General features: G+C 43.8%; 8 protein-coding genes across 8 annotated transcripts; 5 read left to right on the top strand and 3 right to left on the bottom strand.

Moving 5' to 3' along the window:
• Positions 1-324: 324 nt before the first annotated feature.
• Positions 325-1,734, bottom strand: O0I10_007098 (uncharacterized protein; the record flags this gene model as incomplete). Its single annotated transcript, XM_058487118.1, has 4 exons — positions 325-581; positions 634-659; positions 719-1,169; positions 1,224-1,734. The coding sequence occupies 4 exons, from the start codon at positions 1,732-1,734 to the stop codon at positions 325-327; spliced, it is 1,245 nt and encodes a 414-aa protein (XP_058342195.1).
• Positions 1,735-4,311: 2,577 nt separating this feature from the next.
• O0I10_007097 (uncharacterized protein) lies at positions 4,312-5,602 on the top strand (the record flags this gene model as incomplete). Its single annotated transcript, XM_058487117.1, has 2 exons — positions 4,312-4,704; positions 4,763-5,602. The coding sequence occupies 2 exons, from the start codon at positions 4,312-4,314 to the stop codon at positions 5,600-5,602; spliced, it is 1,233 nt and encodes a 410-aa protein (XP_058342194.1).
• Positions 5,603-5,929: 327 nt separating this feature from the next.
• Positions 5,930-6,887, bottom strand: O0I10_007096 (uncharacterized protein; the record flags this gene model as incomplete). Its single annotated transcript, XM_058487116.1, has 2 exons — positions 5,930-6,655; positions 6,726-6,887. 2 exons carry the CDS (start codon positions 6,885-6,887, stop codon positions 5,930-5,932), a joined length of 888 nt encoding a protein of 295 aa, XP_058342193.1.
• Positions 6,888-7,558: 671 nt separating this feature from the next.
• Positions 7,559-9,126, top strand: O0I10_007095 (uncharacterized protein; the record flags this gene model as incomplete). Its single annotated transcript, XM_058487115.1, has 6 exons — positions 7,559-8,011; positions 8,101-8,244; positions 8,309-8,458; positions 8,518-8,760; positions 8,813-8,875; positions 8,944-9,126. The coding sequence occupies 6 exons, from the start codon at positions 7,559-7,561 to the stop codon at positions 9,124-9,126; spliced, it is 1,236 nt and encodes a 411-aa protein (XP_058342192.1).
• A 697-nt stretch (positions 9,127-9,823) lies between these two features.
• O0I10_007094 (uncharacterized protein) lies at positions 9,824-12,674 on the top strand (the record flags this gene model as incomplete). Its single annotated transcript, XM_058487114.1, has 4 exons — positions 9,824-11,207; positions 11,263-11,624; positions 11,680-12,072; positions 12,135-12,674. The coding sequence occupies 4 exons, from the start codon at positions 9,824-9,826 to the stop codon at positions 12,672-12,674; spliced, it is 2,679 nt and encodes an 892-aa protein (XP_058342191.1).
• A 75-nt stretch (positions 12,675-12,749) lies between these two features.
• O0I10_007093 (uncharacterized protein) lies at positions 12,750-15,401 on the bottom strand (the record flags this gene model as incomplete). The annotated part of the gene is made up of 2 exons (XM_058487113.1): positions 12,750-15,206; positions 15,300-15,401. 2 exons carry the CDS (start codon positions 15,399-15,401, stop codon positions 12,750-12,752), a joined length of 2,559 nt encoding a protein of 852 aa, XP_058342190.1.
• A 2,316-nt stretch (positions 15,402-17,717) lies between these two features.
• Positions 17,718-20,951, top strand: O0I10_007092 (uncharacterized protein; the record flags this gene model as incomplete). Its single annotated transcript, XM_058487112.1, has 8 exons — positions 17,718-18,425; positions 18,482-18,730; positions 18,845-19,298; positions 19,360-19,721; positions 19,781-19,947; positions 20,022-20,369; positions 20,434-20,614; positions 20,676-20,951. 8 exons carry the CDS (start codon positions 17,718-17,720, stop codon positions 20,949-20,951), a joined length of 2,745 nt encoding a protein of 914 aa, XP_058342189.1.
• Positions 20,952-21,409: 458 nt separating this feature from the next.
• Positions 21,410-23,048, top strand: O0I10_007091 (uncharacterized protein; the record flags this gene model as incomplete). Its single annotated transcript, XM_058487111.1, has 2 exons — positions 21,410-22,192; positions 22,260-23,048. The coding sequence occupies 2 exons, from the start codon at positions 21,410-21,412 to the stop codon at positions 23,046-23,048; spliced, it is 1,572 nt and encodes a 523-aa protein (XP_058342188.1).
• Positions 23,049-24,377: the final 1,329 nt, after the last annotated feature.

Below are 24,377 nucleotides of genomic sequence, written 5' to 3'. Positions count from 1 at the left end.
TATGTCCGTTCGCTCACTGACCTCGCAAAAAGGGACTTCGTATTCATGCCATCTCTCCATTTGTCACCCACTTGGTCTTAGGTTAACACGCTTTACTTGTACTGGCTCCTCCCAAAAGTAAACCAGTGTACTACCACATGAATGATGATGTAATGTGCCTTTTTCTTTGATGTAAATGATGTAAAAGGGGGTAACTATGCAGCATGCGTTCAACAAAAAAAAGCTACGACGAGAGGGTAGAGGATGAGGGGGAATCTTCATACGTATGTGTGGGGATGAAACATCTACTTCTACAGTGGGGGGGAATGTGGTCCTGAGTTCTTGTCAATGAGGAAGTGCTTTTGAATCTTGATGTTGAGATGATCTTGGATTATGAGTACGCTCTCTTGTTGAATGTCGTCGTTGATGATGTTGTAGTCTTCGAGCTGCTGCATCCAATTGCCATCGATGAACACCCAATGCAGTAGTCATCCCCATAATAAGAGCTGCTCCAATAATGCTGTACATGTTGAATTGCTCATTGAAAAAGATGGCACCAATGAAAAATGCAAACACGACGTCGTTCATACGCATCAATGTCCCTAAAAATATCTCTGTCAAGATCTTTTCCATATTACTTTGTCATTTTGTTACCTGGACCAGGTGGCGCCAGCTTAACTCTGCATGAAACAATGTCTATTAATACACACATCTATAGAACTCAGTAATACAGCCTTACCCTTGATGTAATAAACATTGACCCAGGAATGCGAGGAGACCAACCAACGCCAATTGTGTCCATTCACGTGTAGCGTACTTCTCAATGGGTGGAATTGTTTGTTGAAACAAGAAAAACAGAACAAGCGGGCTGACCAATGCTGCAACGACACCCGTATAGAATACATGCACCATGAAATGGATGCCTTTGCCCACCTTACGAACGACCACATAGGCAGCAGCGGACATGAGAGCACCCAACAAGGCACAAACAATAGCCATTGTACGCTTCTTGTCATCCTCTTGCTCGGATGATGATATAGTTTGCTTGCCAAACAAATGATGGGGTTGAGACAGTAGCACCACTCCTACCACACATAGCACTGAGCAAAATCCATCGAATACTGTAAACGGGTCATTGAACAATATGGATAATAACACAACGGTAAATGCTGGTCCGAGAAAGAACAATACTAGGGAATGGATGTTAATACGAAGCTTGTACTTCTTATCCCATGGCTACTTACCTGTTGCCTCGGTCAATGAAAGATGTACCAAACTGTAAAAGAACAAGATCAAGCCAAGAGATCCAATCAATGCCCGGAGCAAGAGCCATAATCGAGTGCCTGGTTTATCACCCAAAGGATTGATGCGTAGTACAATGCAACTGATCAATGAAAGGATACATTGGATAATAGCACGTGCGAATACTATCTCCAGTGATGATATTGTAAATCCTGCTTCCTTGACAAAGAGTGAACTGAGAGTGAACGCCAACGATGATATTGTCAAGAGCAGCAACCCTGCAATCTCCTTTTTCCGTGTAGCTGGCTCATGACTCAAAGAGAGGACTTTGGCGTCGGTTGCTGTGGAGGACGAAGAAGGCGTGGTAGTGATCTGACCATGCTTGGGAATGAGTGGTGTGGATTCATTGACAATGGTAATACTGGTTGGTACATTGCTAGAGGCGGTGGCGGTAGCAGCAGCAGCAGCAGTGGAAGAGGTTGTCGATAAAATGCTGGTCTTGCTTTTCGCCATTGGAAAGCGTCAGCCCGTGATAGTATGAAGCAAGTGTGGGGGGCAAGCCAAGAAAGAAAATGAGTGGGGATGGAAAGAAAATGCAGCAGCCCTTTCGGAACGTGCATCCGGTTACAAACATACACACACACACACACGCAATTGATATAGCAACACGTTGCCATTGACGTCTGTGTGTACAACTATTCGGGAATGTTCCCTATCGATCCTACGTATTCGGCTCGTTGTGTCTTTAGTATTCATTACAATGACGTTAACCCTTATGGACGTCATGTCGCTGCACGTGCTCTCAAGCATGTACAGTAGTCATCATCAGCAAGAGCTACCAATTACGTATTGACATCTTGTATGACCATGCACAAGATGCATCTCATTGAGTACATCCCTCATATTACTCTACTAGCTGTGATCTCTTCACTTTTGGACTGCCTGGAGTGCATGAATCAAGATGCTGTATGGCTGATGAGGTATCCACTAGCTCGCTTAATGACCATTTCAACATTCATTGTCTATCACCAAGTCCCAATCACCCTTTTGCTAGTACGATTTACGTCCTTAACTATACCACTCATTCTCCCACTATCACACAAATACCAATAAAAATCATCACTCGTACTTTATCTCAAGATTGCACAATCCAAGATAGTATAATGAATATGCTAGAAGTGGTCAGCGTATCCCGAAAGCATTTATGCATTGACAACGTCGTATCAAGTTCGACATTTGATGGCCATTTCTCTCCTGCCAGCTAAAAACATCCTGTTTTACTGTAGTATGACCTTCTCGCGACACAAGAAAAGCAGTTTTACGTCTCACACTCCACACGACACTTTCAAATACACTGATCATTTCTAGCTTATTGACCGTGGCGTACTTGCCTATAACAGTTTTCAGCATACGCTACCATAAGCGCTTCCTTATTTAGCAACCTTACTCATGAGAGTGAACCTTGGAAGACGAAACACATCATCGCCCATTCTTATCTTTCCCACAAGGTACTTTCATAGGAATGACTTCATTTAGCCTATTATCCATACAATGATTAACCTGAAAACAATTACATACGGCTATCATAGGCGGACCTACTGTAGTAGAGGAAGGATCCATCATGTCATGCACATTCCACCAATAGTATCGATTCTTTGACGCTTTGTTACACAAACAAGTTTCCCTCTGCATCTTTTGCTCTATCAGTGCCTAGCTATTTGACATTCAACAACGACCTCTTTTCATATAGCATCACGCTTCCAGCATAGTAAAACATAAAGACAGTCATAACTCAAAATCTTACAATCAAACGTGGGGTCTTTAATAGAACGTTGTTGCTCAGCTGGGTCAAGGGCACCTTGTGTGGTAGTTTCACGATCGTTGTTGCCAATCCCACATTTCGCAAATGGCCACCTCGATCGTGGAACTGGCACACAAGATCCTGTTGACCCCGGCGAGCAGCTTTGTTCTATTGAAGACCCCACATTTCATTGTAAAGTTTAGAGATACAGGCACCATTTATGTTTGTAAGCGTGATGCTATATGAAGAGTGGTCTTTGTTCATTGTCAACTAGGTGGACCCTGGCAGAGCAAAAGATACAGAGGGACGTCTTCGTGTAACACAGCTACCTTGCATGACTGGAAAGATGGAAGCATGATACTGTATACTATTGACAATAGCCCATGTATTGCGAGCTAGCAGCCATTTCCTTACAATCGGCACTATTGTTCCATTCTTTGACATGTGAACGATCCGCCTGCTCCAGGTGTACAATTCCATGATTCAATTGCGTTGATCCGAGCCAATTTGACTGAGCTACGCTCAAACAAAGAAACATCAGCTGAGGTAGATAGTGCATGATTTATGTGCAGAGTGATGTATCCTCTCTTTGACCGTAGCTCAACCAAATCAGCTCGGATCAAGACAATTGCACCATGGAAATACATGTCTGGAGCAGGAGCATTGTTCACATGTACTGGTTTTGTTAAAAAGTTGAGAATGGGAGGAAGTGGTTGTTAGCTGCCGATTTATGACTATTCCGTAGATAGAGTAGGTATCATACATTGACCGTTCCAATGCTACCCTCTTAACTTTTTTAAACAAATACGCTCCTCTGCATCTTTTGCTGTATCAGGGTCTAGCAACTTGACAATGAACAAAGACCACTTTTCATATACATCATGCACGCATAGTAAAGCATAGTGAAAACATAAAGAGGGTCATATCTCAAAGCTTTACAATGAAGCGTGGAGATCTTTAATAGAATGAATTTGCTCGATGTGGTTGAAGAAACGCTGTGTAGAAGTTTCAGGATCGAGGTGGGCAATATTATCTCTACTGTACTATGGTTTTATGTATCCCTGCATCTGTTGCATATTAAAGCACCTTGGCATGAACGACAAATGGTTGCGTGGATCGGTGTCAATTGGGTAAGATAAAGTGGAGCTCTCATACGTAGTATCTCAATATTCATGTAGTCCACTTGTCAAAGCGCCAAGGATACAATTTAGACACGTGACGACGATGTAAAGAAAGGTTGCTGTGATTTGCATGACCGACGACATCTCTCCTTTGTTGTCTGTAACACAATGTCCTCCAACAAACTTTTCCCTTTGTATCTTCAAGCTTGTCGACGAGGTCTTGTCACGCGATCCATACCCATTCCACAGCCACAATGCCTTCGTAGCAATGGCAACCACGTCTTGAACAAAGCATTCAGCACAACAACGACACGATCGGCATTCCTCAAGATCGACTCTCGTGCAGCACGTCAACATCCGAATCTCTATCGCATTCCAGCTGATCCTGTTGTTGCAGCTACTCGTGTTTCTCAGCTGCTCGAACGTGCTTCCTTTGAAGATGCCAAAGAGTATCTTATCAATCTACGATCCGGGCTACAGTCGACAGCAGCATGGAACACGTTGTTAAAGTATTGTGTGACACATGGTCGAGGACAACTCGGTGAATCATGTTTTACAGAGGTAGGCATCTTTATTAATGTAAGCAAAGGATGGTTTGACTTACTTTGTAAATGATTAGATGAGAAGACGTGGATTTGTGCCTAATGAAAAGACGTATACCCTGATGGTGTTATTGTGGTCCAAGTCCAAGTCACCTTCCGCACTTGCGAATGCTGAGACATGGTTTAGCCGTATCGAAGACCCGACACTCTTCCACTACAATGCATTATTACGGGTGTACAAAGACAAAGGCGTGTCCATGAACAAGGCATTGAATCGATTAGAAGCCATGTCCATTGTACCGAATGATGTATCCTACAGCACCGTGCTACAATGTGCTAAGCAAGGGGATGCTGCTTTGGTGATTGAAATATGGCAACACATGGATAAGCAATGGTCAACCCAACCTAGTCGAAAGGATGGCTCTGAACATTCATTGTTGGCACAAAAGGCGAGGCGCGTATTGGAAACTGAACAAGGATTACAAGACAAACCAGATGACAAGGATGATACCACTTTTCTCGATATGGATGATACACTGCAAAGAAACCTATTTTCGGCAATGACACGTGCTTCATGTCGCCCATCTTTTGCTATGCAAGTGATTGAGCGTCTCTATGGGATCCAGCCCCCTCCATTCTCAAGAAATGATACGAGATACCAACCTTCTGAAGCAGTGACTATACAAAGCATGGGATTGGTGCCATCAGTGAGGACGTTGGATGTCATTCTACGCTTTTTCGGCAATCAAAAGTCATACAAGCTTGGACGCAAATACTACAAATTGATGCTTGATCACTTTCCTCAATTGACACCCGATGATCATCTCAAGCAGACTGCCGCTTGGTTGGAACCGAGAAAATCATTCTGGGCGAAACAACAAGGTCGTACTAGTAGCAGTAGTAGTAATAGAAATTAGATTACGGGTGTTGTCATTTGTTTGCTTGGTCCATGTTTGAATCCAGTTTTCGTTTTGAACTTTGATACACACGTTTGAGAACACAAACATATTTACTACAATTGAGTGTTTGGGAAAACAAGTACCAATGTCATGTCGCTATATGTGTATTGATGATTATACGTAAAAGACCAGTGATGATGGAACGTGATTAATGGATGAAAAGAAATGATTTACATATTAATGGATGGTGTGGGGGTGATTATGTAAGTGGGAAAAGAGAAATGTATATGCGCTATTACTATTATAATCTATACTTGGGATGATGGGGAGGAGGAGGGTTCAAAATTATATCCTTGGATAACGAGAAGCGGCGGCAGCAGCGGCGGCAGCAGCAGCTGCAGCAGCTGCTTGAGCTTGTTGACGTTTCTTTTTTCCAGAACCACAAGGTCGACCACGTTTCTTGCGTTCAGCGTCAACACAAGTATCAGCCTTGTTCAATCGTACGCACCGGGCGCACGGACGCTGAACATCACATGCTACATGCGATTGTTTGCATGAAACACAAGCTTTACGCACATAGATTTGTTGTCGTGGTTCTGCTGGATTGGGATAGGATGTGGAAGATGATAACGATGAGGATGAAGAAGATGAAACTAAAGGAGATGGAGCGACAATGTTGGGTTGTTGCATAGGAGCAGGAGGAATCATCATGCCTGTTGGATCAGCAGCAACAGCAGCTGCTGCTGTAGCTGCTGCAAATGAATAAGGTGGAGGAGGAGGTGGTGGTTGTGATGAATTTTGATGCACTGCATCCATGCTGCTATTACCAAAAGGATACATTGGATGCTCTGACATGGATGTATGATGATGATGATGATGATGATGTGCTGTGGATGGTGGCGGAGGTGGTGGATGACCCGTGGTTGGAAATTGAGGAGGTGGATACTGTTCTTGATAAAGAGGATCAAAAGATGACGATGATGATGCATCTTGGTGTTGTTGGTGGTGGTGATGAAATGGCTCGTCGCCATATGGGATGTTTTCATAGTAAGTGAAGTCATTGGATGTTGACTGCAATGCAAGTTTAAATTCATGCATTAGATCATGTTATGTGTATTGTGGGGGTACGGTTCAAATCTACCTGTGATTGCAACATCATCTCCAGACTATCGCTTTGTTGCAGCATGTCCATGTACTTTATCTCCAATCCCTGAGGAGAGTCATCATGTAAGGCAGGGTCAAGGATAAATGGTGCGTATGCCAGCGCACTATCCTCTTGTGTCTGCGAGTGTGGTTCGTACATGTAAGGCGTTTTGCGGAAGAGAAGAGAGACTATTGGCACGCGTCTTGTAATAGGTGTTTTATAATGTATGCTTTGTTTCGATGATTGAAAGCAATCTATAACAAATCGGAAATTGTTCCCGTTGTCCAACCAAGCAACCCCCCAAAGTGAGCTTGTGATATGATGATATTCTTATTCTCAACTACGAGTGACAAGGGATAGGCTAGGCAATTCACCACCTTTCATCTCTCGGAAAAAATCAAAGCGGATCCTCGTCTCGACAATGTTTTTTCTGTCATTTGCACATGTCCAGTTCTATCGTAAATGTGTTTTGGAACTGCAATACAAATAAACATCAGAGTCGATCTCTGTTCACTATGATGTAGGTTTTATATGTATCAAAGGATATTACAAAAACACGTGTGTCATATACATAACAACGTCAAAGAAGGAAGACCCCCTGATGTGTGTCAAGTGATTAAGAAGCATTGCGTCGTTTGCCAAACAAGAAAACATGTCATTGATTTCACAAAGTGGCCAACCAGCGGAGATGAGAGGAGGTCAACGTGACCCCAAGGCCTGAGCAACAAGTGGGGTAAGGTGTCCGTTCTCAAAAGTGGTCTAAACCTTGCATTGCTCGTTGTCCTCATGTATGACTTTTTTCTCCCATCATGAGGCATTCTCGGCTACTCATGCTGCTGTTCTTGTCCTTATTTCCTTTATTCGTCCTTGCTCGGGTGCCATTCCAAGACTCCTTCCATGCACCCGCTCTTCAGCCCCAAACTGTTCGGCTGAAATCCATTTACTACCGCCCTCCGTCGTCTTATCTTCAGCGTTACGATGTCATGACAACGTCCAATGAGGAAGAGAATGAAGCGTTGCAAGTGCTCTCAATGTATAAACCAGTGTCAAGACCTCGAGGGATAAACCAGTTGCGTCAACTTGGCGATCAAGGCAAGCTTATGCGTTGGCCATCGATTGCCACGTATGATACCATGGCCTTCGATACAGTATGGGGACCCGTACCCGATATTAGTCATCGTCCTTCAGTGCTCGCATTAGCCATCATGACCAACAATGCATATACGTCAGTGAATGAAAGCAATGGCCCTGATTGGTATGAACTAGGACCTCCTTGGGATGTGGTAAGTGTGTGCGTGCGTGTGTGTGGATCGGGATCGAATATGCATAAACTTGCAGCAGCATTGACACCGGGTGGCACACTTGCATATAGAACTCAACCTTTGGCTGGGATTCGGATGGTATCCGGGGACATGTATTTGCCAACGCCGATGATTCACTTCTCATCATCTCCTTCAAAGGCACAAGTGCTGGTCTTTTCACTGGGGGTCCCACAGGTGACAAGGATAAACAAAATGTAAGTAATCCATCATCATGTATTATGGAAAGATTCGGTTGTATATTGATGTATGGATGCTTAGGATAATTTGCTCTTTTCTTGCTGCTGTGGACGCATCAGCCGAGCATGGCACGCTTATTGCGATTGTTTTGTTGGCAACACCTATCAATGCGACGCAAGATGTTTGGGAGAAACATTAATCAAGGAAGAGCTATACTATGACCATGCAATGGTAAGTGGTTTACAAGGAGGAAGGAAGAGCGTGTACTCATGAACGAATGTTCTTTGTAGGAAATTTACAAGGACATAAGCGACCGATATCCTGAATCGACTGTTTGGCTTACTGGACATTCGCTTGGTGGGGCCCTAGCCAGCATGGTTGGTCAAACATTTGGTGTACCCACTGTCACTTTTGAAAGTCCTGGAGATGAACTTCCCTCTCGGCGCTTGCATTTGCCACGCGCACCTGGCATTGATTTACCCATATGGCACTTTGGGCATACCGGTGATCCTATCTTTGTTGGTGTTTGCACGGTATGATGAATTACGATACCAATGCTATGGGATGCTCATGTTGGGTTTATAGGGTCCTATGAGTAGTTGTTGGTATGGTGGGTTTGCCATGGAGACGCGATGTCATACGGGCAAGGTAAAGGGCTCGTTTTCTTTCTCCCATGGCAGCTGATGGTTGTTCATGCTTACGTTATCCTTTTATAGATTTGTGTGTGGGATACTGTGAATGACCATGATTGGCGAGTGGATATTCGATCGCATCGTGTACAAGATGTTATTGAAAACATTCTCAAGAAACCTGATGAGTTTGATATGCCCAATTGTGAACCGGAGCAAGAAGACTGCCAAGATTGTGGATTATGGAACTTTTTTGATGATCGTGATTAGCTTTTCCCTTTTCCTCCCTTTTTTTTTCCTGTTCTAGAATGTAATATAGCTTTGTATTTATTTCCCCCCTTGATCTCATTTATGCTTTTGCCACAAATTGTGTATGATGATATCATTGTGCAGGATTAGAATTTATTGTGTACGTGGGGCAAGTGGAGAGAGAGGCTATATACGTGAGTAAAAGAATTCATCGCATATGGTAAGTGGGTCACGTCAATGCGTTCGATGTCCTGGAAATCTTCAGCACACTACTCAGAAATGGATCTTGTGCAACGTTGAAGATAAAACTGGCTTTGTAATATAAGATGATCATCCCCTGGTTCTTGCACATGCATTCATCCCTACATCAAGATGAGCCAATGAGAAGAATGAATACATTATGATCATTACTACTATGAATACGATCATGTCTTATACATTGAAATAAGCGACGTGCTCTTTACAGCTTATGATGATGGTACGTAACGCAAACTTGATTGTAATTAAGACTGCTGATAGGCATTTATACATAATAGCTTTTGCTACATTAATCATATTCTGCATGATAGTCATTATTTTAGGGTGAAGTAAATCATTGGGTCGTGTATTAGATTGGACTAAAGAGACTAGTCTGGGCTTCTGAGTAGGGCGGGTTGCAAGGTGGTGGAGAAGATGATTTTGTACGTCCTTGTATTCTTTGTTTCACCCACCCATTTTGATGCCAGAGACGACAGCAACCAACACTGAGTCTCCAGGAACACCTCATAAGCATAGCGACATTCACGATTCGGATCACACGGATGATGAGCGCTTTTCGATATGCGAGTACGACCTCGATGTTGTCGATCACGCCTTAGAAAACCCCAACCATTCCGAATACCTCGATCACTTTGGGTTTCGCATCCAAGTCAAGACTGATGATGAGGGGGACGGCAGCTCTGATTCGGACCTGAGTGATAGCGAGGAACAAGTGATGCATGCACAAGTAGCAGAGAGAGCTGAACGCATGTCGGCATCGGCTGGTCGTATCCAGAACGAGACCAAATATGACGGCAAACAGCAGCAGCAGCAGCAGCAGCAGCAGCAACAACACTCGGCAGTTTCTTCTTCAGCAACCACAACCTCCAGTGAGGACGACGACACTGATTTCTCGGTGGATACCACCATGACAACTCCCACCATCATTCATAAAATGACCACTGATGTAGTTGATGAAAAACAGCCTACTACTGCTTTTGTCACTCGAAGAGGTCGCTCAGCAACCATCTCCAAGCCGATGACTCCTCCTTCAGTTGAATCATCATCATCACCATCACCAGCCATGCCAGCCGTTACTACTCGACGTCGTAGAGCTACTACTGTTTCTCGTCCTAATGAGTCAGCTATTCCTCCATTACCCCAATCATCTATTATGCAACCATCACCACAGCAACAACAACAACAACAATCAACATGTGAACCTGTCAAGGAAGATGATGATGAAGAAGAAGAAGAAGAAGAAGAAGAAAAGACACCTACAATAGAACAAGATATTCCTCCTCCACCCGCACCACCAACACCTCCCAAAGATACTCCATCATCAGCAACAACAACAACAGCAACCAATGAATCGAATAATGCAGCTATATCTTCGTCTTCTTCATCCACAACATCTGATACCAACTCTATTCGATCCAACAATTCCTTTGAGCAACAAGGTCGCACCAGCACTAGTGCACGATCCCTTTCATCCTTTAACCCTTTCAAGCGATCCGAATCACCTTCCACATCTTGTACCTCGCCGCCATCACGTCCACGCACTATTGAACGTCCTTCTCAATCTTTCCGTAAACGCCAAAGCAAACGTATGTCCGAGTTTTATCGTGGTGGTCATTCAGCATCCATGCCATCCTCCCCATCAACCTCTTTTCATGCAAGTCGACTTTCCTATGCTAGTGCTACAAGTTATTACGACATGTTGATGTCCAAGTTTGGTCGACAATCTGAAGATCATCCACTTCCATTGCCACGTGAATCACCCAAACAAATGGCTCTTCGAGAGGAAGCAAGGCAATATCTTATCGAGACGCTTAAACCAGAACAACCTGATAGCGAGGATTGGGGTACGTTTTGTGAGCATGCTATTTATATGTGTATACTAACAAAGGCTAATATTAGACTTTTGGGAATCACTTTTGGGAGATGCTGAAATGATACGATCCGAGCCTGAGGCAGTGAAGCAGCACATGATTATGGGTGTTCCATCCGCATTGCGTGGGTACTTGTGGCAGATTCTTTGCAAGTCCCGGAATCATACAACGGATATCGATTCTGAATACAAGGAATTGCTCAAGCGTATCAGTCCACATGAAAAATCCATTCGACGTGATTTATCTCGCACATTTCCCAGCCATGAGTTCTTCCAAGATGATAATGGACAAGAAGCCCTATTCCACGTTATCAAAGCCTACAGCTTATTCGATCCGCAAGTGGGTTATTGTCAAGGTCTTCCCTTTATCGTAGGATGTTTATTGTTACATGTAAGTCATACAATGAAAATGCGGAGGAACATGTATTCATTGTTATCTATGATAGATGCCCGAGGATACTGCGTTTTGTGTATTGGTCAAGCTGATGAGCCAGTATGGATTGCGAAACCAGTTTATGCCACAGATGGAATTACTTCACGAGCGCTTGTACCAATTTGATCATCTCTTGCAACAAAAGCTACCACAAGTCCATCGACATCTTGAGACCCAAGGTGTACGACCCAGCATGTACGCCTCTCAGTGGTTCCTTACGCTCTTTTCATCCAAATGCCCACTCCATCTCGTCTATCGTGTCTTTGATTTGGTGTTTGTGGAAGGAACTCATTTCATATTACGATTTGCATTGGCTCTCATGTTCCGTAACCAGCATACGCTCATGGGTCTTGAATTTGAAGCCTTGGTGGAATTTTTGAACAATGGTATCTATGATACATACAAGGTAAGGATTAGGATGGTAGATACCCAAAAGGAATGGCTGGCTGATGGATGTGTGTCTACTAGGATGATGAACGAGGATTCGTGCAAGATGCGTACAAAATGGATGTATCAGCACGATTGCTTGCTCGACTTGCCAAACAACATAGTGCTGAGGCAGCAAGAGAAGCTAAAACACAATCACAAGAAGAGCATTTACGCCAAGTGAATCAGGAATTATCCAGCCATGTGCGACGTCTTGAAAAATCCTATGCCACGTTGGAAAAAGAAAACAAGGACGTGACGCAGCAAGTGATTGATGCCAAAATGAGTGTTGCCCGACTTGATGGGGAGAATCAACAATTGCGCATGGATCTATCACATACCCGTACCGAGCTTGACCAACTCAAGGCCATGTTGCCCGATATCCAAGAAATCCAGCGCCAAAAGCAACATCTCGCTCAACGAAACGAACACCTTGAAAACCAGCTACAAGACATGGAAGCTATTCTCATTAGTCTCAAAGTCAAGTATGCTGAAAGTGAGAGTGCATATGAAGAGTTGCGTCAAAAGTTGTCCAAGTTATCATCATCATCATCACAACCACCCCCTGGCACCGCCATGTAAAGTATAGCAATAAACGTTTTGCATTTAGCCGTTATGTATACGATTATGAGAGTATGTATTTATTACAATATAGAACTACAAGGTGGGGTTTTCATCAATGAATAGAAACTTGTTCATTTTACGAGGATTAAAGTAGCGGAAACGTGTCTGATTGCTGGCTTTGATGGTGGATGACCGAGAAGATGTAGACGAAGAAGAGGATCGTCGCTGTGATGGTGGAGGCGTAGGTGGTGTATAAGGGTTAAAGTGAACAAATGCCTTGGTATGTGTATGATCAGTTGAACTTGATTGCTGTGATGGTGGAGGTGGTGGTGGAGCATTATATGAAGTGATGGAAGATGAGAATGGGGTGGAATATGACATATTTAACTGCTGCTGTTGTTGGTGTTGTTGGTGTTGTTGATGTAAATGAGATGTTGGTGGAGGTGGAGGAAACGATAAGACTGATAGCATAGATCCGGATGGTGTTAATTCATGCGTTGCTTGTTGTTCAAGAATGGTATGATCGTTAGCGGTTATTGGTGGTGATGATGATGAAGATGATGATGACAAGGCTGATTGTTGTTGTTGTTGATCAGGATGTTGCTGCTGCTGATGATGTTGTCTTGCTGATGGTTTCAAATTGGCCAAAAAGAAATCGGGTGATTTGGGACGTTTGCGCAATGATGATTGATCTGGATGAGCATGATATAATTGATGTCGTCTTAATTCAGCGTCAAGCCAATCAGCCACTTGGATCCAATCCTTGCATTTGACTTGATATTCAGGGGTTCTTTTGAGCATTTCAAGTGCGATTTCCAATCCTTGTTCATATTCATCTCGATCAATTTGTTTAAGAATGATGGGTGATCCGCAAGCTCGATGGATATCCATAGCCATAGAAATGATTTCAGCTGCACGCCATAATTCATCTCGATCAAATGCACATGGTCCATAGGTGGTCCTTAGACATGTATTCAGTGTCCTCAATTGCCGTAATGCTGTGGAAAGACAAATGTTGAGAGATTCAAGGGAAAATCGACTTGGATGATAGCTGTCATTGACGTCTGGAATAAAGAGCTTGTGAAGGATCATACGTGTTGCGTTGTATTCAATGTTGACACGTAAACATGCGACAAAGAGATCTTCACAACCGTATTCGAAACCACTGTTGAATCGCAAATAAGCGGGTAGTTGTTCATATAATGTCAAGAGGCGTGTGTCGTAAGAGTGCAGCTGCTCGACCGTCATTTCAGAGTCCTGCTCGTAGAACGTATTGACAATTTCAGCTTGCATACGCCATAAGACAAGGCAATGCACGTGTGCCAGCACACCAATCTCTGCTTCATCAATGTCTTGCTCGAATACTCGGGGTAAATCCACTGGAAGAGCACTACGAGTCTGTGGGGTATTCTTGGGAAGACCAGAAGAATACAAGTAAAAATCGATAGCCCAAGCGTACCACCAAAGACGAGTATCCATTTCCTTATCAAAGGATTCATTGTCGGTATCCGTATCCACCCGTGGGTAAATTTCGAGTTCGTGCAAGGCTTGGACAGCCATGCCAGCGTATTGATGCTGTCGACTTGGTTCAGCACGACTGCCCATAAGCAACAAAGCGACCACCATATGTCGATCAGGGCAATCAAAGGATTGTGCCAAGCAATCACGTGCACGATTGAAAAAGAATTCTTCTTGTTCATTCAATAGGCGTGTATCAGTCAAAAAGAAGCGTGATAATTCTGGTGGGGCGTGATGGACCATGGCATGTCTGAAAATGTGACAACAAATAGCATTGACAATCAATGTTTTGCTGGGTGATGGATGATTCTTGTACCAGGTCATGAACTCGTCTCGTGCCAAGATGGATGTGTATCGCACCCAACATGTGAAATAGGTATCAATACACAAATCCATAATTTGTCGTAAACTCATCCGAGGTCCATGCTTTGAATGAGGTTGCATCAATTGCCCCAACGAGCTCACGGAGGCGAAAAAGTTGACTGGTTTGGTACGTGAACTTCGATTGCGATACAGTACAATGCCCTTATTGCTGCTGCTTGTTGATTGTGGACTTGTGCTTGAAGAGGTGGATGATTGATCACCAACATGATGATGATGATCATCTTCATGGGATGGCATGCATATTGAGCTGAAAGCATCGATCAACATTCGCAAATCGGATACATTGGCAAGACGAGCTTCAATGCTGAAACCAAGATCGGTATACGAGATATGAAACTTGGAAGAAGAAGTATCTTGTAAAATCATCTGGCTATTGTTGAACGTGCATGTGGGTGAACCACCACTGATGGTTTCTTCAGGGATCTCCTCATTATCAAAGCTGCTGCCCATATCAATGCTGCCTCTGCCAGACTCAAGTGGTGTAAGAGGGCTGTTGTTGTATTGCAAGCTTCCAAAGTCGCTCATGGTGTCTATTGTTGGCAAGGATGGTGTCTTTCGCTGATACATTCGTTGTGTTGTCGTTGTCGTTGTCGGAACGTAGTTGCTGCCGATAGTGGCAGGTGGTTGCATGGAGGCTACCATGGAGTGCTGCAATGCGATTGAATCGAGACATTAGGTATACATTGAGACCAAAGAAAGAAGAAAGGGACAAGGAAGGGGTGCGGGGGGAGAGGTTCTTACCGGTGGAGTGAAATAATGAGAGTAGAGGTCATCTTCATCAATATCAAAGGCATCAGTCGGTCTAAAACGCTTGTATGATCGTTCGACCGTAGAAAACGGCATGACAGAGGAGGAGGAGGGAAGGGGAGTAAACGATCAACGAATAAGGTGAGGGAAAAAAGAGATGCGAATGTGGGAAAGTTATTTAAATACGACAAAGATTGATCATGTTGCTTTTCTTTGGCACAAGGAAAAATAAAACACACATTTGATGATGGATGTTACACAAGCCGTAAGCTGTAAGTACAGGGGACCAATGGCGAGGGAATTGGATACGACTGATAACAATCAGTCATCTTGGTCGGAATCAACGCCGCGCTTCCTCCTCCAGGATCAACAAGCTCAGCTTACTAAAACAACTTGTTGCTATATTTCCAACACGATTGCTTTACTACTACCACCACCACCACCTTTTTACTGCGCATCCAAAAGGGACCCAAGCCCGTGTATGAGTACCGTCCAATGTACACACGCACAAGATTTCTACGCCAACCCTGTTCCTGCGTGAGAAAGTACCGCGTGCTCGTTGTCATACTGCCAAATTGTACTGATTTGGAATGTGTCCCACATTCACCCACATCTTCAATATACAGCTGTACTCCAGTGCTCAATACTCCACATTGATCATCGCCTCCTCTCAACATGGATCGCCCTTTCATGCATATCACACCTTATCAGCCAACATGGTGTTGCTATGTGCTGCTGCTGGTATCCAGGATACCACCAACAATGAATGATGGTGGATACTCTTTTTTTCTTTCCCACGCAGTTGTCAATTGCATGCAAAGATAAAAAATGCAACTTTCTCCACGGCCTCGACTACTCTTTTTGTTTCTCCCTCACTATTATCATCGCTATATTGTATTATTGTTGAAGCTTACGTTGCCCCAGGGATATGGATGTTACCATGAACTGTCAGTGATTGGTCAAATGATATCCATATTACTATTTTCGTGATGGCACACACGCTCACCTTTTATTCTCATATACAACATCATTAAATTACAGTGTTGTGCTCACACATTCACTCACGCAATTATCACCTGAAAAATCCAAATGGCTCATTCTACACATGTACAAGCTGGCAGCTGCTGCTGCTGCTGCACACATGCATCACAAATCCCCGGCATTGTTTACTTTCCTTGTCTTGTCTAGTGCGATCCATAACTCAGGTAGGCAAATGTCAAATGACACATTGTCTCATCCCGCCCCTTGCGTCCTTTGTATGTGCGTCCTATGTACTATTCACACACACGTCAATGCCTTATTGCCGGACATGCATGTTTATCCATCCACGCTTCTGGTCAAGCCATCTACTTTTGTATCGTGGTCGTCACACACAATTCCTTCCCCTCTCTTTTTCCCAGCTACTATAGGCTGCTTATGCAGCGCTCCTACGTATACACTTTGCCTTTTTCTTCGTATACTACAGAAACAATGAATCAATTAGCATTGAGATAAGGGGATTCAAGATAAGCATGTGAACGTGGTGGGATGCCTTTTCATGCTTTGTCACCGCATTGTAGACTATACATTTTTTGATCAGCATGATACGCTGAGCAACCTTATCTATTCAGGGCGATAGGTCTTTTTTTTCGCTTGATAGGGACCCACCAAGATCCGCTTTGCTGTGAAACAGCAATGCTAAGGAATAATACCGATCCTTACCATGTTTGCCGCGGCAAGATGTGTGTACATGGTGTATGTACTTACCCAACTGGCTCAAGATCCATATGCGACTCGGGAACTGGATCGATCTTTGGAAGTGTAGAGGGATCTTTTTTCCGATCCATGTTTCGCTGCTCTACAACGAGAGCCGCATGTTCCACATATATGTTTTCCTATAGCCCAGCTTATAGATCTCATTTATTATAGAGGCGATCAACCGATCAAACACAACTGTCAGATAGCTTATCAAGGAATGCATCACAAATGAAGAGCGTACATGGTAATGTAGCACAAAAAACACCATCATCACGCGACATGATGCAACACAGCAGCAGCAGCAAATCAACCGCCTTTTCTTTCCCTGTTCTTATTAGTGGCAAACGTATGACTTTGATAGCCTGCTCATCTCATTGTGCATCCATGTTTTTAGCATTGGTGATCACAAGAAGAAGCGGAGCAAGAGTAAAAAAAATCTACCGCTACCGAGCCATATTCATGCAGGCCAACAAGTTGCTTGTACAAGGATCAATAAAAAGATGATTCAACATGTAGCTTCAGCTATGATGGGATATGTTGTAATCAAGACCGATGGTTTACCCCTGGGCTCATTATATGTGTGGGTGTGCTTATTCATCTCTTTGCTCATTGTCGTCGTGATCATGTTGCAGCCGGAAATTTTCGCAAGGCACGGATACACTTTTCTTTCTCGTCATGGATCAAAGCAATCCTTCACTCGGTCATCAGCATTATGATGCCTACTCTGTTAGATCTCCTTCTCTTGCATCACCACGTATTCATCCAACATCACCAGGTCAATACATGGTCTCTGGTGGTGGTGGTCGATCAACACCCAATTTCCGCAAAATGGCCCTGACGCAACAGCATCATCCTATTGTTGCAGATTCTTCATCAAGTCGAACACAGCATGTGTACATGGCCAACCCAGCAATACATGATAATGTGCCACCTATGCCATCTATGCATCCCATTTACATGTCACCATCCACCACCCCGCATCATCGACAGCACCCTACTATGGCTGCTTCATCACCAGCAATGACAGCTACACCACCACCTGCCGCTGCTCATCGTCATCACCACCATCATCATCATCACCATCATAATCATGCAACATCGTATCATCGCCATCAACAAAGTTACTCCATGCCTTCATCTCGACGCAATGATCCAACAAAAAGAACAAAGCGAGTGCCATTATACAAGGGCAATTTGGTGATTGAATGCCCTGTGCCATCACGACTCATGCATGCCAACCCACGCAAAGATACAGAATTCAGCCACATGCGTTATTCAGCAGTAACATGCGATCCAGATGATTTTGCCAGATCACGTTACACCTTGCGTCCTCGTCTTATGAATCGTCAAACGGAGTTATTTATCGTGATGACCATGTACAATGTATGTAACGGTGCCTTGTCAAGCGTATGCAAGACCCTAACATGGCACTATTATAGGAAGATCGCGAGTTGTTTTGTCGAACCATGCATGGTGTCATGAAAAATATAGCCCATCTATGCTCAAGAACACGTTCTCAAATGTGGGATACCGAAGGATGGAAAAAGGTGGTTGTATGTATAGTTGCCGATGGCCGAAACAAGTGCGATCCCGATGTCTTGAATGTGCTTGCAGCTATGGGTGTCTACCAAAGAGGCGTTGCCAAAAATATGGTGAATGACAAGGCTGTCAAGGCTCATTTGTACGAGGTAAAATTGAACTTCCATTCCTGAAAGATTGCAGCACGTGTATCACACCATCCTCTTTTTACGACTCGAGTCCCCCACCCTCCTTTTTCTAACGCCATAGCATGTTGTATGTAGTACACAGTTCAAGTATCGGTGGATCCGGATATGCGCATCAAAGGTGCTGAAAGAGGCATTGTGCCAGTGCAAATCCTCTTTTGTCTCAAGGAGCAAAATGCAAAAAAGATCAATTCCCATCGTTGGTTCTTCAATGCTTTCGGCCCGATTCTCCAGCCGAATGTGTGTGTCTTGTTGGATGTGGGGACAAGGCCTGGCAACACATCCATCTACCATATCTGGAAAACCTTTGATTTGAATGCTACCATTGCAGGGGCTTGTGGTGAGATACGTGTGCAAACCAAAGGTGGTATGGCATTGTTGAATCCTTTGGTGGCAGCACAAAACTTTGAATACAAAATGTCCAACATCCTTGACAAGCCGCTTGAATCCGTGTTTGGGTACATCTCCGTACTACCAGGTGCATTTTCGGCCTATCGATATGCTGCTCTTCAAAATGATTGCCATGGAAACGGTAATGCTTTTGCGTTTGCGTGCATGCGTATAAGATAAAGAGCTAACGTATTATGATGAAGGTCCATTGCAAAAGTACTTTTTGGGTGAACATGGTGTATCAGCATCCTCTGATATCTTCACCGCCAATATGTATCTTGCTGAGGATCGTATCTTATGTTTTGAATTGCTGGCAAAGAAACATGAAAAATGGGTGCTCAAATATGTACAGTCTGCATTTGGTGAAACGGATTGCCCTGATCAACTTCCTGAATTCCTCTCCCAACGACGTCGTTGGTTGAATGGGAGCTTTTTTGCTGCCATTTATTCCACGTGCCATTTTCATCGTGTATGGAGCACGAGTCATTCGGTGGCAAGGAAGCTAATGTTGACTGTGCAATTTGCATTCAACTTTGCCAACCTTGTTTTCAATTGGCTAGGCATGGTAAGTGATCCCGCCTCCTATTGATGCATGCTCTTTTTCTCATTCATGTATCAAACCAGGCCAACTTTTATTTGACATGCTACTTTGTCAGCAAATCACTTTCACCCCCTGATATGGATCCCATTGGCAATCGATGGGGTGAACGCATTTTCGAATCCTTACGGTACCTGTACATCTTTTTATTCATCGTTTCTTTTATATGCTCGATGGGAAATCGACCCCAAGGGTAAGTCGCACGTGGGCATTGTGGATGCATCTTATTTGGTGTGTGTGTGTGTGTGTGCTAATTGCATGATGCAGGTCCAAGTGGATGTTTGTGGTCTCTGTGTTGGCGTATGCAGTTATCATGGGCTATACCATTTTTGCTGGTGGATGGCTTATGCGACAAAGCATTGTCAAGGGCATGCAGGAAGCAGGATGGAGCCAAGACAACAATGCAATGATAAATCTTGGGATTCTTATCGGCGAAGCTGAATTCCGAAACATCTTTATATCGACGATTTCGACGTATGGGCTATACATTTTGTCAAGCTTGCTTTATCTTGATCCATGGCATATGATTACGAGCGTGATCCAATATCTCCTCCTGCTACCCACCTATGTCAATATCCTCAATGTATACGCCTTTTGCAACACCCATGATGTGAGGTAATGAATGTAAGCTGTGTCTTGTAATAGGAGTCCTTCACTCAACATTGGGGTTCATACATAGCTGGGGTACCAAGGGTGATAATTCATTACCGATGGACCTTGGTGTAGCGAGTAAACCAGTCAACACAGAGAAAGGAATCGAGGAAGTGGAGGTGGAAATGGCGGAGGAACAAGAAATGATTGACAAGTATTATGACGCCGCTTTACAAAACCTGCAAATCAAGCAAGACATTGTAACACAGGTGAGTAGGAAGCGTTGTAGTCGTTCAAGTGAAAAGGATTTTAATGATGGGCCCATTATAGAGCCGACCGCCTCATATGAAGCAAGATGATTATTATCGTGGATTCAGGACCAGGCTTGTTTTGGCCTGGATAGGATGCAACGCATTGTTGGTTGCCTTTGTCACGAGCGGAAGTTTTCGATCCTTCTTATCCACCGATGATCAAACGGAGGAAGAATATATGCGAGAGGTGTCCATGTCATACACGGGTGTTGTGTTGTGGACCGTGGCAGCCATGTCAGCCTTTAGATTCTTTGGTAGTATGATGTACCTTTTATTACGTTGTTTCCGGTTGTAAAATAGACGACGAGTGTACAGTCTATAATCTTCCCCATCCGTGGCTTTTGTGTCGGATTGAGACATGCGTTGAGCAAGATTTGTTACACGGGGCGATAAGCCCAATGGAAAGATGGATCATATTTTTAGTGATTGTGTGTATGCTTTTGTATATTGATGTCATCATTGTATTTATATAAAAGTAAAAGGGCAGGTGACAATGATTGTGAGAGAGCAAATTGCATTAGCAAAATAGTGGGCAGCAGCAGCAGCAGCCTAAGCCTACTAAGGGTGAATGTTTTTGATTTGGTATCGCCTGGACGATCTGCCAATCAGTTTAGCCATGAGGGATCGAACTAAAATAAGAGACAAGGCTTCTTTACCGATTTAGGATACATCCAGAAAAGGTTCCTCGCTCCTTTTTCTCTCTCTCTTTCTTTTTCCAAAGCACACCCTCTTTTTTTTTTTACTTGCATCACCATGCCAGCTGCTACCATGGTATCGCAAGGGCCTGCTATCATTGTGCCTGATGCCAGCAGTGACAATACGTTCAATCATCACCATCACAACAACAACAACAACTTTGTCGCCAAGCGGAAGAACTCTCTACCACCCTCCTCGTCCTCTTCTTCTTTTGAACTTGATACCCGATCACCCACATCACCCACTCATTACTTTAAGCAGCAACTCTATAACCGTAGCAATGGCGGCTTTAGTGATGCACCTCAGTCTCTTCCCACTCCACCGTTGCCATCGTCAGAGGAATACAGCTATCCACCACCTTCATTGCAACCTCATCAACAACAGCCCTCTCCGCCTTCATCCACCGGCTTTCCTTCGTCCGCATTCAAGGACCACGATCTTGAATCGGATCTCTCGACTCGCCATGTTGACTCGACCCAAGCGAATCCCTTGCAAAATCTTGTCAACCTTGTGGTTCCTCATCAGTTCTCGTTATCGGACAATCTCAAATTCATTCTCAACTGCTGCATGTGGTATTCATCATCATCGTTGACCAACAACACTGGCAAGCAGATCTTGAACGTCTTCAGATATCCTGTCACGTTGACCTTTGTGCAATTCGGCCTCGTGGCGTTGTTTTGCTATATGGCAGCTGTGCTCTTCAAAATCACCGACATTCGAAGACCAACCCATCGGATAGCAACGACCATGTCTCCGTTGGCAGGCTTTTTGATTGTGGGTCATGTATTTTCAAGTATCGCTATTAGCAGAGTACCCGTGAGTTTGGTACACACGATCAAGGTAAATAGGATTACCATATGTGTGTAGGAGTGTGTGCACCCCCAAATTAATGCATCTTGATTATTAGGCATTGGCACCTTTGTTCACAGTGATGTTTTATCGATTCATTTTCAATGTCAAGTACTCATCCAGTGTTTACGTATCTTTGTTGCCACTCACTCTTGGTGTGATCCTCGCTTGCACGTTCACCTTCTCCAACAATCTGATTGGCTTGATCTGTGCATTCTTGTCCTGCCTTGTCTTTGTCACGCAAAACATCTTTAGCAAAAAGTTGCTATTCAAGGAATCCAATCTCGGCAAAGGCGATCCCAACAAACTTGACAAGATGAACATGCTCTTTTATTCGTCATTGTTATCCTTTGTACTCATGTCGCCATTGTGGTTGTATTCGGATGGAGGTCGACTCTTATTCAGCAGCGAACAAGAACAACGCGATGTCAGCACAACACAATTGATCGTCTACTTTGTGCTCAATGGTATCACCAACTTTTCTCAAAACTGGTTCGCGTTCACGACATTGAGTATGACTTCGCCTGTTACGTATTCGATTGCCTCCTTGGTGAAGCGTATTTTCGTGATTGTGATGAGCATTATTTGGTTTGGTCAAGTCGTGTCATTTGCACAATGGATCGGTATTCTTTTGACCTTTGTTGGATTATGGATGTATCAAAGTGCCAAGCGGGATGTCGATCGTGGAGAATCCAGGATACGGGAGAAATCTTTGGATGTATTACCTACTTCTTCCTCAGCAACGGCGGATGTGGGTAGCGGCGACAATGTTGGATCATCGTTGCAATCATGGATCGCTGGACGATGGAATGCTGCAACGGCTGGAAGGGATACCAAGATCCACTAACAACCCTTCTTTTCCATTCTCACCACCTTCATTCCCCAACCACCACCACCTCCTCCTCCTCTTACTATACGTTCCCATGTTCATATCACATGTATTCTCTCTTGTATACAGTCCTCTGCATTTTGCCCCCTCCCCTCCCATTGCATGCCCGTTCCTTTTGCATCCATGCACACTCACTTTGCCTTGTTTTGCTTATTAGACTACTGATTTATAATTAAAATGAGAATTTTTCTTTTGGATACATTCTGATGGGGTGGAATGAAGATGGGGGATATCTTGGAATACTACTACAAAAGTAGTGGAGGAGGATAAAGTCAACAAGCGGTACATGTGGTTGGAGGACTCCAAATGTAAACGTTCGCCACAATGCATAAAAGTGTCAAAGAAGCCGCCTGTGCAATAATAAGCCATTTAAACTTGGGATCAAGATCACCAATATTCCACCAGCTCATCTATTATACACCACTAGAATCAATAAAGTGTACATCTACACCACCTATCTTGATGATGATGATACTTGCCAGTTTTCGCAAACACAGTGCATCAACAAGGACACTAATGCCTATGGTGGAAAAGAAATGTCAAAACATGGATACGCACATACACATCTTCTTTGTTCTCCACTTGCCAAACAAAAAGTGAACAGGCGACTTTCCAAAGCCATGCACCATGGAGCTCACCAAGGTGAATGCAACAAACCCCATGACGAGGTACGATAGAGCATTGTTGATAAATCGTTCCTAACAATCACGACCCCCCAATTCAACAACTAGACTCTTCAAGATGCGACTTGGTCATGGTAACGACTTTACTTGACGACTGGTGCCTTCAAACAGTGGTGGATCGTACTCCATGCATTCAAAGGAAAAAGACCGAAAGACGACATAGGAACACTGACGCAGCTCTGGGGTAAGTTCAAATTGTGCTGATTATACATCAGTTGCATTATCTTGTGATATGAGCACATGATTCATCATCATAGCTTCCTCCCTCCTCCTCCCTCCTCCTCCTTTTCATGTGAGTAGTGGTGGTAGTAGCAGCAATGTTTGGTTTCTTCGGTATACCTCTCCCCCCCCACCCTCTTTCTACGTGATGATGATGATGGTAAGTGACAATTAAGACCAACACCCCTTCTTTGACTCGTATCTCTCATTGTTTATTATTGATAGAGAGGAAGATAGTACCCGTGGTACATAGGGATGCATATGTACATACACAGAGAATGTAAGTTTTTTGTTTCGTGTTGATAGGGAAAATAAGGATGGGTTCTCACAATGCCAACTGTTGTACTGCAATACTTTTTAACTCTTGGTCCGTATGCGTAGGTCG

The sequence above is a fragment of the Lichtheimia ornata genome, assembly GCF_029851405.1.
Source record: "Lichtheimia ornata isolate CBS 291.66 chromosome Unknown scaffold00033, whole genome shotgun sequence".
NCBI lineage: Eukaryota > Fungi > Mucoromycota > Mucoromycetes > Mucorales > Lichtheimiaceae > Lichtheimia > Lichtheimia ornata.
This window is presented reverse-complemented; position numbering and strand designations above follow the sequence as displayed.